Here is a 16409-nt window from a genome sequence, read left to right on the forward strand (position 1 = left end):
AGACCCAAGAGGTGCCACCCTTGGTGAGCTTGTCCTGCCTGTGCTGAGAACTTTCCATGAACCCTTAGCCTCTAGCACCCTCATCACACACACAGGTAGTCCAGGCACCCAAGGAGAGCTCCCTACCTGTGGAGAAGATGTTGACATAGGGTCCCCTGCTCGCACCCACAGCGCTTGCATCAGTGAGCAGGTGTGTGCTGTCGCAGCACAGATCAGTGCTTGGCATAAAGTCCAGTTGGTGCTGGGGATGCCACATCCCGTGTGGAAGAGTCTGCTAGGAACCCTGACTCGGGACGTGCTGAGGCAGCTTCCTCTGCTGTGTGTGATGGGGGGGCAGCATGTGAGGGTGGGTCACATGTTTAAGTCCCTGTCCCCTGAGTAGAAGCTCAGTGAATGCAGCCTCGCTCAGCGCTGTTGTTGTGCGACATGGAGAATGAATGAATAAATGAATGAATGGATGGAAAATCTCTCCATCTCTCTCCCTCTTTGACGTAAAACGAAAAATATATAGGCAGAAGGTTTTTGCTTTCAGATGTCATAGAAGGGGAGCAGTGGGTGTTTATCGTAGTGGTTGGGAAACCCACTTCCCATATGGAATGTCTGGGTTCAGGTTCCAGATACAGCTCCGCTCCTTGCGGATGCACGCCTGGGAGCCAGCTGGGTGGCACGCGTGGGTCACTGCCACCCACAGACGTATGCCTCACGTTCCTGACTCCTGGCTACGCACTGGCCGAGTCCCTGCCCGCTCGGAACCGACTGCAGAAAACACAAGGAAGGCAGATGACCCCTCAGAGAAGAAGAGATTTGAAGATCAAGTTAGTTTTAGTGCTAGATGTGTTTCTAGTTAGGAATATTTTGGAATGCAGCCTGCGGTGGTTGATGTTAAGTTGACGGCGGCAGTTTTTACATGCTCACTTCAGGCTCTTCCAGATAGAAGGAAAATAATCTCCTGAAAAAACCACAGAGAGGTGATTATATTTTGACTAATATATTCTTACTTTTCTAAAGAAGTCTATTTTAATGGGAAAAAAGATGAAATTAAGTTTCCCATACTGATTCTCAATCCTAAACCAAAGTGGATACATCTCAAATCAGAAGCAAAAACCTTCTGTCTCCCACTTTGCCTGTATTTCGTTCCCTGCTCACACACCCTTCAATAAAATATAGTAAATAAGGAAAAATTGGAAATCCTTAAATGGAGCCTCTTGCAAGAAATCACTGTTTGTATGCACATTTGTGTACACATGTGAATACATGCTCATATGTGTTTACAAACATGTTACAAGATGAGGGAATAAAGCCAGCACAATAGCTCATTGACTAAATACTCACCTTACAAGTGCTGGGATTGCATATGGGTGCAAGTTCGAGTCCTGGCTGCTCCACTTCCCATTCAGCTCCTTGCTTGTGGCCTGGGAAATTAGTAGAGGATACGCCAAAGCCTTGGGACTCTGCAACCACATGGGAACCCTGGAAGAGGTCCCTGGCTCCTGGCTTCAGATCGACTCAGCTCTGGCCATTGCGGCCTCTTGGGGAGTGAACCAGCGGATGGAGGATCTTTCTCTGTGTATCTCCCTTTTTTCTGTCTTTCCAATAAAAATAAATCTTTAAAAAGAAGGAACTAAACACAAACGCAGGGACTGCTCCGTTCTCCCCAGTTCTGTAGGCTTCAAAGAACGACAGTATACCTTCTCATCCAGCCAGCCAGGAGCAGAGCCAGGTGGCAACCGGGAGAAGACATACAGTCCAGTGAGCCCTGCCTGGCCCAGTCACGGTGAAATATTAGCACATATTTGGCCTCGGTTTGTAATTGTTTTCCAAAAAATTAAGGTCAAGGAGTATGGAATGCTCACTAGCAGTCCACATATTGGCAGCGAAGCTTCGAATGCAGCTTTCCCTGTCTCTGTTGTCCTTGGACACTGTTTGACGTCAATGGAGGAAATTCCCCTGGGCAGATTGCTACAAGCAAGGTATTACCGAGTGCCTCCCGCCTGTATGCTCCCAAGTACCTAAGAGCTCATTAGCTTAACTTTGAAAAATTTATGATTGATTTTGAATGAGTTCAGGATGTGTTTGGTTTTTATTTTGTTTTAAACTACCAGTAAATAATGGAGTCCCTGTGTGTCCTTCCCCCAGTGGCACAATGCGAGGCTCGTGCTGTAAGTCATCTTGGTGCTGAGGTGACACCCACACATTGTGTAGAAGAGCCTCCCATCCAGGAAGGTCTGGTCTGGTCCTGTGTATCTTCAAGGGAAGCTTGAATGAGTGAGCTTCAGGTCCCAGGGCAAGGAGGACTCCTGGCGTGCAGTGCCCACATTTTCCTGCTTGCTCTCAAGTCTGTTTCTGAGTGCTTTATGCTTTTCTCTTCCTCCTCCTCTGAGCATCTGTCATTTCACGAACTGCTGTTTGCCAGGAGGAGGAGGTAGACGGCAGAAGTGGCCTGTGTCGGGTCTGTCATCACTGCAGCAGCAGCCGACCTGCCAGCCGACCCTCCCCACCCCGTTCCTCCAGATCCGTCCTCCTTCGCACTTGGCTTGGAGGTTTGATCTTGGAGAGCTGTGGAACCTAGAGGTAGTGTGTTACCCACTAGCAGGTCCTTGGAGTGCCCAGCAGCCAACTAGCTAAAGAAGTTACCACTTTTTTTTTTCAAGATGTGTTTATTCATTTGAGAGACTGGATTAGATGCAGGAGAGAACTCTGCTGTCCACTAGCTTACTCCGCTCTGGCCACAGCAGGCCAGGAGCCAAGAGCTGCATCAGTCTCCCAGCATGCACGTGCATTGCAGCTGAGGCGTATTAGCCTGTCTGTCACAGTAGTTAACAGTTAACTTTTAAATTGGATCGTATTAGCCTGTCTGTCACAGTAGTTAACAGTTAACTTTTAAATTGGATCGTATTAGCCTGTCTGTCACAGTAGTTAACAGTTAACTTTTAAATCGGATGGTTACCAACCTGTAAGACAACCTGGCTTTTTTCCATTTAACAAAAGAATGAAAATGTGAGAGTTTAAGCTTTATTTTAAACAGTTACAAAGAAAAAAGTGTTCCATCTGCTAGTTCACTCCCCACATTGTTGCAACATCTGGACCTGGGCCAGGCTAAGGCGAGGAGCCAGGCACCTCATCCAGGTTTCCCACATGGATCCAGGGGCCCAGGGATGGGGACCACCGTCCAGTGCTTTTCCAGGCACCTTCATGGGGAGCTGGACTTGCTGTGGAGCAGCCAGCACCCAGGTGAGGTGCTGGTGTTACAGGCGGAGGGTTAACCTGTCGACAGCCCAGCACTGGCCCAGAGATGAGGTGGTTTTGTGTTGGGGCCAGTGTTCTCTCCAGGTATGCCATGCACTTGCAGCACAGAACAGGAGCACTGCTTGGCGGGATGACCCCGACAAGTCTGTATGGAATAGTAGAACTTCTCTGTAATGGTAAAAATTGGAGGTGCTGCCAAAGACGTTAACACTGTTTTCTATGGAACTGATGTCTTGCTGTGACAGACCATGTAATCTGTGTCCTTTTAAAGGGAAAAATTAAGCATTTACTGCATGTTAATATGGCAGTTGTGATTCTGAGGTACCTTACCACTGATTTGGAAATGTCAGCTTTCTTAAAACTTCGTAGATAGGTTTATGTGAAAATAGCTTTTAGTGACCGACCCAGTTACATTGCACTTAGCTTGTTAAAAGGTGGCCACAGGTGGACAGTCTTGACGGTGTTCACCTGCCTAATGAGGCTTGCATCTCCAGGAGTGTATGGCCTGTTGTTTCCCCTCCCCCTGCTTTTTAAAGACATTGTTTAAGGGATTTTGATCACGATCATTAGTGGGATTACTTGACTTTTTTTAAGGGGTTGGGGAGGGACCCTCAACAGGACCTGTAACAGGAAGGTTTGCTGTTCTGCTGTGAGCTTTCTTGCTAGGGAGTGCTTAAGGCCTCGCGTGCACAGTGACTGAGCTCATGAAGGAAGTGGAGCATCCCTTCAAACGTGGCTCCCTGTGTGTCTTGCTGCCAAGCTGCTGCCTTTGGGTATCACTAGGCTGGTTGAAAGTGTTTGAGACGCACTTGGCTGTGGGAGGTCCCTGCTTCCACGTGCCCTGGCAGACCCCTGCCCAGCTGCTGCTGCCCTGTACTGCCCGTTTTCTCTCACTGTGCCCATCAGGCTCCCCAAGGTACCCTGCAGAGGAGCTAGGGGCTGACGGGAGCTGAAGTCCCTGTCAGCACGTTTCCTCTTCATTCCTCCTCCGGGCAAGGATCTGCTTTGTGACAGTTTAATCACGCCGTGTTGCCACAGTTGTCTAGAATGTTCTGATTGCTAAATTGCAATTATTAAAGGAGGCAGGTCCAGAACACTGGCCTGCACGATTCTGCTTTCGTAACATCCAGTTGGAGCGTGGAAGAGGTGACTTCCAGACCAGCTGGTCACTGGAGCATCAGCAACGGCAGTGGAACTGTGTTATCTGGTCAGAGTCCAGCCTGCTGGCCACAGTCCCCTGCTGCAGCATGAGCTGTGCCTGCGTGCCCTGGTGGGGGTTCGTGCAGTTCACTTCCTGTGTCCCTCAGCCCCAGTAGTGTTCTCATAGTTGAGACCGTCGTAAGGAGACAGGCCGCCTCCGCCCGCCTCCGCCCGCCCTCCTTCCGTTTCTCAACTGGTCTCTGGCTTCCTCTTGGGGTGTCTTCTGCAGAGGGCAGCGAGAACTGCTGAGCTGTGCCTGGCGGGCATGAGCCCTCCTCTTGGGAGGGTGTTTCCTGGCATGGGGGCCAAACCATGTCGGGAAAATGGGGTCGATTTCCTGAGGTGCCCCTGATAACAGTGAGATTCTTAGGACCCAAACATGGGGAGGTAAGAGCCTGGCTTCCTTTTAAGCACTAAATTCTAACAAACACTGGAGGAGTTTGTTAGAATGTGTTGTTCTGGTTTTATCCTTGAAGAACTAGCTTGGATTTTTGCAAAAGATGAAAAATTGCTTATGATTTATTGAGATTCAAAGAGCATTACGAGACTTGAGAGAGCGTGGCAGGCGCTGCAAGTGTTGGTGAGCGGGGTTTGGCGCTCTCAGGTGTGATGGCTGTGTGGAAAAGCCCAGTGCAGCTGGGCGCCAGCACGCTAAGACCGCAGGCTTTGGCTTTGTTTTTCTGGTTGGGGAGGAAGTGCATGTTCCTCCGTTTTATTAGAGATCTGCATGCTTCAACAGTTACTCATTTTTGCTTAGTGCAGCTTCCTGTTTTGTAAGAAGTTTGTTTTTCTTCCTTCCTCTGCCCTCATTTCTTACACTTCAAACACGGTGGTTGAACTCTTAGGCTTTGTCATGCACTTATGCGAATAGAGGGCTGCCTGTGAACTATAAATGTTTTCATTCTAGACTAGCAAGGGGGTTCCAAACAGAAAGCTAGGGACCTGGGCTCTGGTTCTGTCCCTGCTGGTGATCCCCAGGGCTGGGTCTCCCAGGCTTGGCCACCACCTGCTGTGTGTCTCAAGTGTATTGTTAGACACAAGTGAGCCTCCCTCTCTTAGATGAAAATGGGGCGCGAAGCTGTGGGTCGTTTGTGAGGGAGCACATGCAGTTGCCTGTCGCAGTGCTTGGCGTGAAGTGACTGTCCAGAACTTCCCTGGCAGTTGTGAAGTGGGTGCTTGTGCCCGGCCCACACACTTGTGCCACAGGAGCAGGGAGCATTGTGACGTGGTGGTCGCAGTTGGGGAGCGCAGCCCTCTGCCTGGAAGCCACACTGCTCCTTTGTTGAGCGGCAGTGACGTCCACCATGCGTGTTCAGCCGGCAGGTGCTGTGCCCAGCAATGCCTCTGCAGAGCCCAGAGCCCACCTGCCAGCCCTGCCTCCCAGGGACATTGGGTGCCAAGAATTGGCTGCTTTAGATGTATTCTTTTCAAGCCCCAGCAGTCATCACTGTTCCTCCAGCTCTCTAAGGGTTACGTTTCTTTCCATCCCTGCTTGTGATTGTGGGATCTTTGTCAAGTTCTCTTAGGGTGGGGCAGGTCCTCGACTTTGGGTTTAAGTAATTTTTCATGTTCCTGCCTTCCTTGTGGCCTCTGCCCCTCAGAGCTGCTGCTTCCCCCACTAGTCCTCTTCCATTGCCTGTGTGCGTCCTCCTCCCAGTGTGAGCACCAGGCCACAGTTTGTGTTTGTAGGTGTTGGTGTGCTGATCAGAAAAGACTGGAGCTCTGGGGCTGGGGAAGCTGTGCAGTGTGGCGGAGTGAAGGAGGAAGGTTCAGTGTGGGTGTGTAGAGCAGCCTGAGTCCTCCTTGCTCCGCACACATGCCCACTGCCTGGAGCTGGCCCTGAGCTCTGCCCCTGTGTGGACACCTTGGGGCCCTGCAGGGGGTGCCGGAAGCTTCTCTTGAGCTGATCGTTGAATGTGGCATCTCTTGGTGGCAGAAGCCTTAACGGGCTCTGGCAGACTGCCCAGTATTTCTAGGGCTTTATACGACAGTCCTCTGGTTCACCCCTTGGTTTGGTTTTGCCCCAAACACGGTTCCTCATCCAGCCTAGACCATTCCCTGCCCACCTGCTGACCACCTGCCATCTGGGGCTTGGTTATGGGAGAGAGCTTCCTGTGTGCTGTTAACTGTCGATGTTTTTCTTTGACAGGAAAAGGAAAAAGAGAAAGAGAAAATTAAAGAGAAGGAGAAAGATAAGAAACCCATCAGTGGACACTCGTTCAGTCCCGTCCCTGTTGTGGGCCCCGTCAGCTGCAGCCAGTGTGCGAAGCCATTCAGCAACAAAGAAGCCTTCACCTGTGCCAGTAAGAGCCGTGGTCGCATGTGGGGGGGCAGGGTCGCATTCACACGTGTCCCTGGCTTCCTGTCAGTTCCATCCCCTGTCTGTTGCTCGTTGGTGGGGACAGTAGTCCCAGTCGTGTTCTTCTCACAGGGAAGACAGTCCCGGATGTATGAGGCAGTGTGTTGTCTTCCCTGTCCTCTGATTCCTAAACTTCCAGCTCCCCAAGTCTGTCAGCACCAAGCCCAGCCTCTGCCCAGCAGCCTGCCCAGACACTCCTCTCTGCCCAGCCCCTGCCCAGCCCAGGCCCAGCCTCTGCCTCTGCCCTGCCCAGCCTCTGCCCAGCAGCCTGCTGTGGGCTCACAGACACTCCTCTCTACCCAGCCTCTGCCCAGCCCCTGCCTAGCCTCTGCCCAGCAGCCTGCTGTGGGCTCACAGACACTCCTCTCTGCCCAGCCCCTGCCCAGCCTCTGCCCAGCAGCCTGCTGTGGGCTCACAGACACTCCTCTCTGCCCAGCCTCTGCCCAGCCCAGGCCCAGCCTCTGCCCAGCAGCCTGCTGTGGGCTCATAGACACTCCTCTCTGCCCAGCCTCTGCCCAGCCCCTGCCTAGCCGCTGCCCAGCAGCCTGCTGTGGGCTCACAGACACTCCTCTCTGCCCAGCCCCTGCCCAGCCTCTGCCCAGCAGCCTGCTGTGGGCTCACAGACACTCCTCTCTGCCCAGCCTCTGCCCAGCCCAGGCCCAGCCTCTGCCCAGCAGCCTGCTGTGGGCTCACAGACACTCCTCTCTGCCCAGCCTCTGCATTGGGTCTGCCCTGGCCATTGGCCACCTGGCCTCGGTGGCCGCAGACAAATGCCCTCAGAGGCACCCACTAGGAAGCGCCTGTGTTGACGAGCCTGGGTTTGCATAGTGCTTTCAGACACAATTTGGCACACGTTGTCTTTCCTGGACTGGACACTACTCAAGGCCCTGGTACTGCCCCTGGACTGCACAGTGCAGGTGGCCAGGTGCCTCCGAAACAGCAGTTCCTTAAGACCGTTATGTGTTGTATGATACCAGTCGTTTTCATTTTTTCACAAAATGTCAAATGTAAAAATCATTCATGGTCCTATGAGTGACCCCAGTTGGCCACCAAGTCATCACTTTTGAGTCTCTGCTCTGAGTCCGTATTTCTGGAAATCTGGTTGTTGCACACAGAGTAATGTGTGTGTTTATACACAGAGGGTTCTTGCAGTCAGAGGTGGCTGGGGGAGATACACCCAGCCCAGCCCACTGAAGACTAAGGTAACAGTATCTGATAATTCAAAGGCCGAGGGGCAGCCTTGGGCCTTGACCTTGGGATGTGTGGCTGCTGGGGACAGCTACAGGCGTGTCTAACAGGGAGCTGTCCCTGCCTGGGGACTCCACGGCTGATGCTGGGATGTGTGGCTGCTGGGGACAGCTACAGGCGTGTTGTGGCAGTGCTGTCTGTGCCAGGCTGACGGTGGCTCTGCGGTGGCTCTGCAGTGGCTCCGCAGTGGCTCCGCAGTGGCTCTGCAGTGGCTCTGCAGTGGCTCCGCGGTGGCTCTGCAGTGGCGCTTTCCTCCTGGTGCGAGTGACAGGTCCGGAGGAGGCTTGCTGGAGGCCTCAGAGGATGGACTTGCTGCTGTTCACGTTTAGGGGTCTTTCTGGGTGTTCTCTTTCTTTTCAACATATACACTATCGAGGCTGTTGCCGATTTATTTTCTGATGACAGCTTCTGAGTCCTTTCATGGTAGGAGGTTCCTCTTGATTAAACAGATAAACCAGTTGGACCAGCTGCAACCTAAGTGGAAAACTTGAAGCATGGGTGTGCTGGGTTAGATGCTGTTTTGGATTTCTTACTAGTTTTCTGGCATTGGGGTCTATCGCTTCCCTGAGATAGTGAAACTTCTGGACTCGAAAGATGGGTTTGCTGTGTGAGAGCAGGGTCTGAACAGTGCACCACTCTTTGTTGGGTGACGTTGGGGCACATGTCGACACACTCTTTTTCATTTCTTGGTGGGGTTGAACTGATAGGAGCAAGTTGCCCCTTTCACTCCTCAGCTCCTGACAGAGCTCCCGTGCAGAAGGCACTTGCGTAGCTGTCGCAGTGCTAAACGGAAAGCCGAGCTGCTCCAGTAAAACACACCAAACAAGAGCGGTGTGCTGTTTGGATCCTGCTCTCACAGGGCAAACCCCTGGCATATCCTCCCCCTGGCATGTGGAAAGCCCAGCACAGCGACATGCTTGTGATAGGCCTGGCATAAGCAGCCCTGCAGGAATGGCCTTCGCACTGTTCTGACTGCCCCCTCGTCTCTCCATTAAGCCTGTTTCTTTAAGCTAATCCCTCTAATGGTTTGCTTAATTTTTTGCTGAAAGAAGAGGAGAAGCAATGCCTGGTATAGAACAGTTCACCCCAGACTTGTAGCAAGTGGTAACAGGACTTACTAAAACCTTGTGTTTGTTCAGTTGTCTGCTAGGGTTTCCCTACTGTGTGAGAAGGTCATGTTGGTTGTGCCTTTTTGCTGTCGATTTCCTTTGAAGGATGTGCCCTTCCTTGCCCTTGATATGGATTTGTTGGTTTAAAACTTGGATTTTATCCCATCTAGTTTAAGTAGAAAGCAGGGGCAGCATGGAAGCAGGAAGGAGGGGTTCAAGAGAGTGCGTTTGGGGGTCAGGAAAGAGGGCAGAGGAGGCCGAGAGCTCCGAGGGCTGGGCCAGGGGAGGCGGGCAAGGAGCGAAGCCGGGCAGTAGACACGTTGGGCGTTCCCAAGAAGAAGTAAAGGCTGCGGGTCCTGTAGCCTCTGCCCTCCTGCCTGCCTCTGCAGGAATGCACTTCCTCTTTCATCTGCTGCATGGGACCCTGAGCCCTCTGCAGCAGGAGCTTAGACCAGAAGGGAGGTGCAGGGCATGCCCCCATGCCAGTCCCCTTGGGTTCCTCCCCTGGCTCCATGATAGCACGCTCCTTGTCCGGCACAGAGAGCTGTGGCCCTTAGAGGAGGCCCAGGGTATCAGAAATTGCCATGATGGCTACAGTCCTGTTTGTTTTGATGCCTGTGCCGTTCTGCTTTGGTTGTATTAGCTCTGAAACCTGGCAGAGCGATGCCGCCTGCTTTGTCTTTATTGCTGTTCAAGATTGCATTTGATAACATTTGAGTCTTCAGTGTTTCCATTTGAATTTTAGGTGGTTGTTTCTAGTTCTGTGTCAAGAATGCCTCTGGTGTTTTGATGGAGTTTGCTGTGGTGAAGTTGCTGCACATTGCTATGAAGGCGATGGGCATGTTGACAGGATGAGTCTTTCAATCTGCAGACTTGGGAAACTTCCGCTTTTTTATGCACACATGTCATCTGCTTTTTTAAAGAGCTTTTATTTTTTTGAAAGGTAGAGTTACACAGAGAGGGAGAGACAAGAGAGCGATCTTTTTTTTTTTTCAAAAGGGATTTATTTATTTTTATTGCAAAGTCAGATATACAGAGAGGAGGATCTTCCATCCGATGATTCACTCCCCAAGTGACCACAATGGCTGGAGCTGTGCCGATTAGGAACCAGAAGTTTTTTCCAGGTCTACCACGAGGGTACAGGGTCCCAAGGCTTTGGGCCGTCCTCAACTGCTTTCCCAGGCCACAAGCAGCGAGCTGGATGGGAAGTGGGGCTGCCGGGATTAGAGCTGATGCCCATATGGGATCCCGGCACATTCAAGGCGAGGACTTTAGCCGCTAGGCCACCACACCAGGCCCAGAAGTGATCTTCTATGCCTCAGAAGCAAGGCATGGACCAGGCAGAAGCGAGGAGCCTGGAACTCCATGCTGGGCTCCTCCAAACATGACAGAGACGCAGGCACTTGGACTGTGCTATGCTGCTTTCCCGGTCATGTCTGTAGGGAGCCAGGCTGGTGCTGGAGCAGCAGCTCAAACGGGATCCTGGCATCATGCGGCAGGTTGGCCCACAGCACCACAGTGCCGATCTCATGGTTTTCTCGGCGTTGTAAGGGCTCAGCTCCTTTGGCATCTTGGTTGACCTTGTCACGAGGCACTCGGTGCGTATTTTGCTTTGGGGAGTTGTTGCGAACGTTCTTGGTTGTGCTTTTTCAGCCAGACGAGTGTTGCTGATAAACATGGTACTGGTTTTTGCGTGTTGGTTTTCCAGCCTGCAGCTTTCTGAATTCTCTAATCAGTCTGTAATAGTCCCTTGGGGTTGAGTCCTTTGGTTCCCCCAGGAGAGAATCATGGCACCTGCAAACAGGACGGATTGCCTGTCTGCCTTCCAAGCCGTACAGCCTCTATTCCTTTCGCCTGCCCACTGGCTTTGGCTGCAACTCCCAGGACTGTGCTGAGCAAGGGTGGGCAGAGTGGGCACCTTGAGTGGTTGCAGACCTGGGTGGAAAGGCTTCCAGCTCTTCCCGTTCAGGGTCAGGGCAGCTTGTCACACACACAGCATTTGCTGGGTTGAACTGGGCTACTTATTTCCCTAGTTTGCCCAAGGTTTTCCTCATGAAAGAATGTGTTGTATCAGGTGTTTTTTTTTTTTATTTTTATTGCAAAGTCAGATAGAGAGGAGGAGAGACATAGAGGAATATCTTCCGTCCAATGGTTCACTCTCCAAGTGACTGCAGTGGGCAGAGCTGAGCCAGTCTGAAGCCAGGAGCCAGGAACTTCCTCCACGTCTCCCATGCAGGTGCAGGGTCCCAAGGCTTTGAGCCGTCCTTGACTGCTTTCCCAGGCCACAAACAAGGAGCTGGATGGGAAGTGGGGCTGCTGGGATTAGAACTGGTGCCCATATGGGATCCCTGTGTGTTCAAGGTGAGGACTTTAGCTGCTAGGCCACCACACCGGTCCCTGGTGGTTTTTCTGCACCAATTGAGATAGCCATGAATTTTTATCCTTCGTTCTGTTGATATGATTTATCGTGTTTATTGATTTGCCAGCCTCTGGGAAGGTGTAACGAAATGAACCGTCATAGGAGAGATGCTTGCATGCTGTGCTTACTGTCAGCCAGCTTAGCACAGCAAAGATACGGAATCAAGTCGATCCCTATCTGCTGTTGACTGGAGAAAGGAAGTGGAATGTTACACAATAGAATATTACTCAACCATACAACAGGAATGGGATTTTGACATTTGCGACAAAGTGGATGGAATAAGCAGACACAGAAAGAGAAAATATACAGACTATGTAATTTGTGTCAGTTTCATATTCTTTGATATATGTGTGTGTATATATATATTTGTGTCTGAATTATGCCGCTGCACAATTGCATAAGCTTTCTTGAGTCCCATGTTATATTCATTTCATTACTTTAAATAATGTTTTTATGTTTGTGTAGGTATATAATATTTATTTCTAACGCAAAAAAGTTTGAATGCATGCAGATGGAAGAAGAGTGTGTTCCCTGTGGACTCCCATCTGTGCCTGGCCTTGGAGGACGTCCCCACCTCTGGTGACCTGGGCTGTGACAGTGCTGTGGGGAGCTCTGCTAACCACATGTGGGGCATCTGCCTCAGCTGGGAAGGCCAGGGCTCAGTCAGGTCACAGGTGGAAGGGCAGTGAGCAGGTGCAGTGGCCAGGCTCCGCTTTGGCACTGCAAGTCCCACCACCCATTGCATCGTGAGGCTTGTGTAAGTCCTTCATTGGGGCTTAGATGTCCCTATTGACGATGGCTTCTCTGTGATGTTCCAGAGTGGCAGTGGTTACTACCCCTGTCTCTCTGCAGGTGGTACCCCAGCCCAGCTTCTGAGGGGACGGTGGTCCCCCGGCTGCCCCTTGGTTCTAGCAGTGGAGCCCCGGTGTCCAGGATCTGGCTGCTTCCCATGTGACCAAGCTGGACTTTGCTCTTTTTCAGGTTGTGGTGCTTTTGTTCACAAGGGCTGCAGAGAAAGTCTGGCCTCCTGTGCCAAGGTCAAGATGAAGGTAAGATGCAGTCGGACCTCGGTCTGCACCAGGAGCCCCAGCTGCGTCTTCTGGCAGTCTTCCCTGTCAGGTCGTGCTGTATTTCTCACCGACTGCCTGTAGCATTTTGTTGTTCTTAAAGTGATCTTCTTAATGGTATCTACAGGACACTGCCTGTTCCCACGCGTGGCTTCCTTACTCAGGATCAGGAGGGAGGGCAGCCGGTTGAAGCCATGTCTTTGATCTGCTGGTGGTTGGGGCTGCTCTGATGAGGTGGCTCTGACTCCCTGATAAAGAATGAGCCTTTGTCCTGTGGGGCGCCTGCTCTGAGCACAAAGGGAGTGGGCGCACCTGTGCTGCTCAGTGCTGCCCCCTGGGAACGGGTCCCCTTGCTGTCCAGCTCACGGGCACACGGCTCAGAGGACTGCCTGCCCCCCCGGGGGCATACGTGCGGCTGTCCAGCTCACGGGCACACGGCTCAGAGGACTGCCTGCCCCCCCGGGGGCTCACGTGCGGCTGTCCAGCTCACGGGCACACAGCTCAGAGGACTGCCTGCCCCCTGGGGGCTCACGTGCGGCTGTCCAGCTCACGGGCACACGGCTCAGAGGACTGCCTGCCCCCTGGGGGCTCACGTGCGGCTGTCCAGCTCACGGGCACACGGCTCAGAGGACTGCCTGCCCCCCCGGGGGCACACGTGCGGCTGTCCAGCTCACGGGCACACGGCTCAGAGGACTGCCTGCCCCCCGGGGGCATACGTGCGGCTGTCCAGCTCACGGGCACACGGCTCAGAGGACTGCCTGCCCCCCAGGGCGCACGTGCTCTGCTCATGGTGGACCTTCATCTGGGGCGCACCAGACCCTCCAGCTTCCGGGCTGCTCCCCTGGCACCAGGCATTCCCCAGTGACACGGGAGACCCAGGACTCTGGTCTGAGCAGCCCTGGACTTGGGGCAGGGGTGATGTCTCTACCCTCAAGGCTGACTCAGCAGAGGTTTTGTTAGGCTCACACAGTATTTTTTTTTTAAATTTGATTTAGTGTCATTTATGTTTTCATGTTGAAATTTTTGTTTATCATGGAGACAACTCCGATCCACTGGTTCGTTCGCCCAGATACCTGCAACAACTTGCATGGCCAACCTGGAGAGGCCTGCCTGGGTCTCCCACATGAGGGCAAAGACTCAGCTGACACCCAGTGGCATGTTCATAGCAGGTGGATCTGAGAGCAGAGTGGGTCCTGGAAGCCACATACTGTGATTCGGGCACAGGCGGCCCAGCCACTAAGCCGGACACGTGCCCTGTGTGCCATTCTCAAAGGTCACCTGATTCAAGTCATTTTGGATTTCTTCTTTCTCCTGGAAGGCCTCTCAGCCCAGGCCCAGTGTCTCCTGCCCAGTTCTTGCACTACTCCTTTCTGACTTTCCACAGAACTGTCACAGTCTCTAGGATAGTTGTCTTTAGTGACCAGTAACTTCCTGCCCTTGGGACATAAGCTCCAGGTGGCCCGGCAGCCTGTAGCAGTAAGCTGGTGACGTAGTAGAGCCCGGCCTCCCAGGACAGGGGCCAGGCGTGAGGGAAGGGGACGATGGGACCCCAGCTGCAATAAGAGGCCGCTCTGAATCTCAGGCAGAAAGCAGACGCAGGTGGTCTCTGCTGAGTCCTAATGCCACTGCAGGCCAGTGAGGACGCACCCAGAAACGGGGATTCCTCCTGGAATCCCAAGTGGTGCATCTTCTCTCCCGGGGTGACCGCAGTGTAGTTGCTTCCGTTTGTACATCTCAAGGTGCTTTTGTTGAATACTGCCACAAAAACTGCAGCACAAAGGAGCATGCTAGCAAAGAATTTTGTTTGCTTGTGAGTGCTAGTTGCTGGAGAAACAGACGTGAGCAGAAAGGTGCACCCCTGCTACTGCTGGGTGGAAAATGGACAGGCAGTTACTGGAGGGACAGTGCTGTGCCAGTGGCCTCCCCAGGAGGAGACGAGTGAAGCGGAGCCCTGCTGCAGGAGAGGCAGCCCGGAGCGCACTCAGCAGTGGCCTGGGACTCGGGGCATGCCTTCCGGGAGAGCTTCCTGAAAGCTGACTTGGGGCCCATCGCCAGTGCTGTCCTCAATGGAGTTTCCTTGTTCTTCAGCAACCCAGAGGAAGTCTCCAGGCGCACGACACGTCCTCGCTACCCACAGTCATCATGAGAGCCAAACGTAAGTAGTTGTGGAGTCCTGACTAGGCTCCTCCCTGGCTCCATGGCTCTGAACGTACGAAGCCAGCTGGCGTGTTGCTTCCTTTCTTCGTCACGACTGCAGTGCCTGCCGTGTGGTCGGAGCTGCCCGCCCATAGCTCGGCCCTGCGAGGCCTGCTGCCTGGGAAGCTCTCAGGAGATGGGAGCGCAGCCTGTATCTGGGCAGAGGCCATACTCTGCTCTTCTTTGCTTGTAGTGCAAAACGGAAACTGTTGCTTTTTCATGCGCTCCACAGTTGTGTAGCTCAGAGGAAGACCTTGTTTGCTAAGCTACTGTGTAACTTGAAAGTGGCTCAGTGTTCAGGGGCCAGCTGCTGCCCACGGTCGAGTCCTTCAGTCTCCCTTTAGCCCCAGACTGAACCCTGACCTTCCACCTGAGGCTGCACTTGACCTCACATGCTGGTCCCCCTGCACCCTCGTTTCCCGTCTGCTTCTTGCCTCCCCCCACTAGTCTGCCTTTGTGCTGGGGCTTCCCTGGAGCTTTGTCCCAGGTCTCAGGAGACCTCTGTGTGCTGTCGCAAGCTGCACGGTGGTGTCCGTCTGAGCCTGTGGCACGTTTTCCAGTTCTGCTCCCCCATAGATGGGCTGTTTACACATCCTCGAGCTACTACTGCAAGCAGCTCAGGAATCGGCAGATGTCTTCCTGGCTGCTCCAGGAGACTGCCAAGAGACACTTTTTCTGGATCTGATAGGAGGGCCCATCGCTGGTACTGTGCTGGAGTCAGACCCCGGCTGGCACTGCGCTGCCTGCACCATGATGGATGCCCGCAGGGGCACTGCTGCCCACTCCAACCTGGAGACACTGTGCCTCGTGGCTCTTGAGTGCTGTCGCCCGCAGCTCCAGAGTGGCTGTGCTGCCTGCTCCTCTCCTCAGGGCACTGAAGGCGTTGTGGGATGACGAGAAGGGAAAGTTGCCAGCCTGGCACACACTTGGACCTGTCATCTGGTCACTCTACACACCTGTTAGGAGTCTCGTCTTCCAGGGCTCTGCTGTGATGTTACCCCATATGCCAGAGGCCTACTTGCTGTCCCATGAAACAGTGTCTGCCTTACAAGATGTATCTGATGTGTAGGTTCCTTCTGGGAATGGCCTCTGACCCACACAAATGTCCAGAGTCTCGTTTTATCCCGCATCAGCCATACTGTGATTTCGAGGAAGCAGTCTGGATTCAAATCGTGTGCACTTGGGTCCCAGCATCCCTGCTGGATGGTCCTGGAGCCTAGAATGTTCCTGCGTCTCTTGCGCAGTGAGCTGCTTATGGATGTGCAGTGAGAACCCCTTGTCAGGCCCTCCCTGGCAGGCGCTCTGTGGAGAGCTGCTCGCAGCCCTGCCCTCAGCAAGGCCTCTGGGCCCCGTGTTCATATAAGGAAAAGCTCCTTCTAGGCTGCCTTTCCCATACAAGGTGCTGGGGTGCCTGGGGGCTTTGCCTGGTGGGCGCCCTGCCAGCCTGTCCCTCACTGGCTCCTGCATCCTGCTGACTCCTCCTGCAAAGCTGTTCTGCCTTCCCTCTGGTGGTTCTCATTTCCATGTCCCTCTCTCCCTCTGCCCTGCGCGCATCTGTACTGTGC

At 53.2% G+C, this 16409-nt stretch overlaps 1 protein-coding gene across 9 annotated transcripts in view; it reads left to right on the plus strand.

Moving 5' to 3' along the window:
• The window catches only part of AKAP13 (A-kinase anchoring protein 13), a 119093-nt gene that overhangs the window by 83937 nt on the left and 18747 nt on the right, over positions 1 to 16409 (plus strand). For all 9 annotated transcript variants that reach the window (XM_058666604.1, XM_058666612.1, XM_058666605.1 and 6 more), the window contains 3 exons: positions 6596 to 6749; positions 12563 to 12630; positions 14737 to 14803. In XM_058666604.1, the coding sequence (XP_058522587.1) occupies positions 6596 to 6749; positions 12563 to 12630; positions 14737 to 14803 (289 nt within the window). The remainder of the gene's footprint in view (positions 1 to 6595; positions 6750 to 12562; positions 12631 to 14736; positions 14804 to 16409) is intronic.

This window comes from Ochotona princeps, chromosome 6, assembly GCF_030435755.1.
Source record: "Ochotona princeps isolate mOchPri1 chromosome 6, mOchPri1.hap1, whole genome shotgun sequence".
Lineage (NCBI taxonomy): Eukaryota > Metazoa > Chordata > Mammalia > Lagomorpha > Ochotonidae > Ochotona > Ochotona princeps.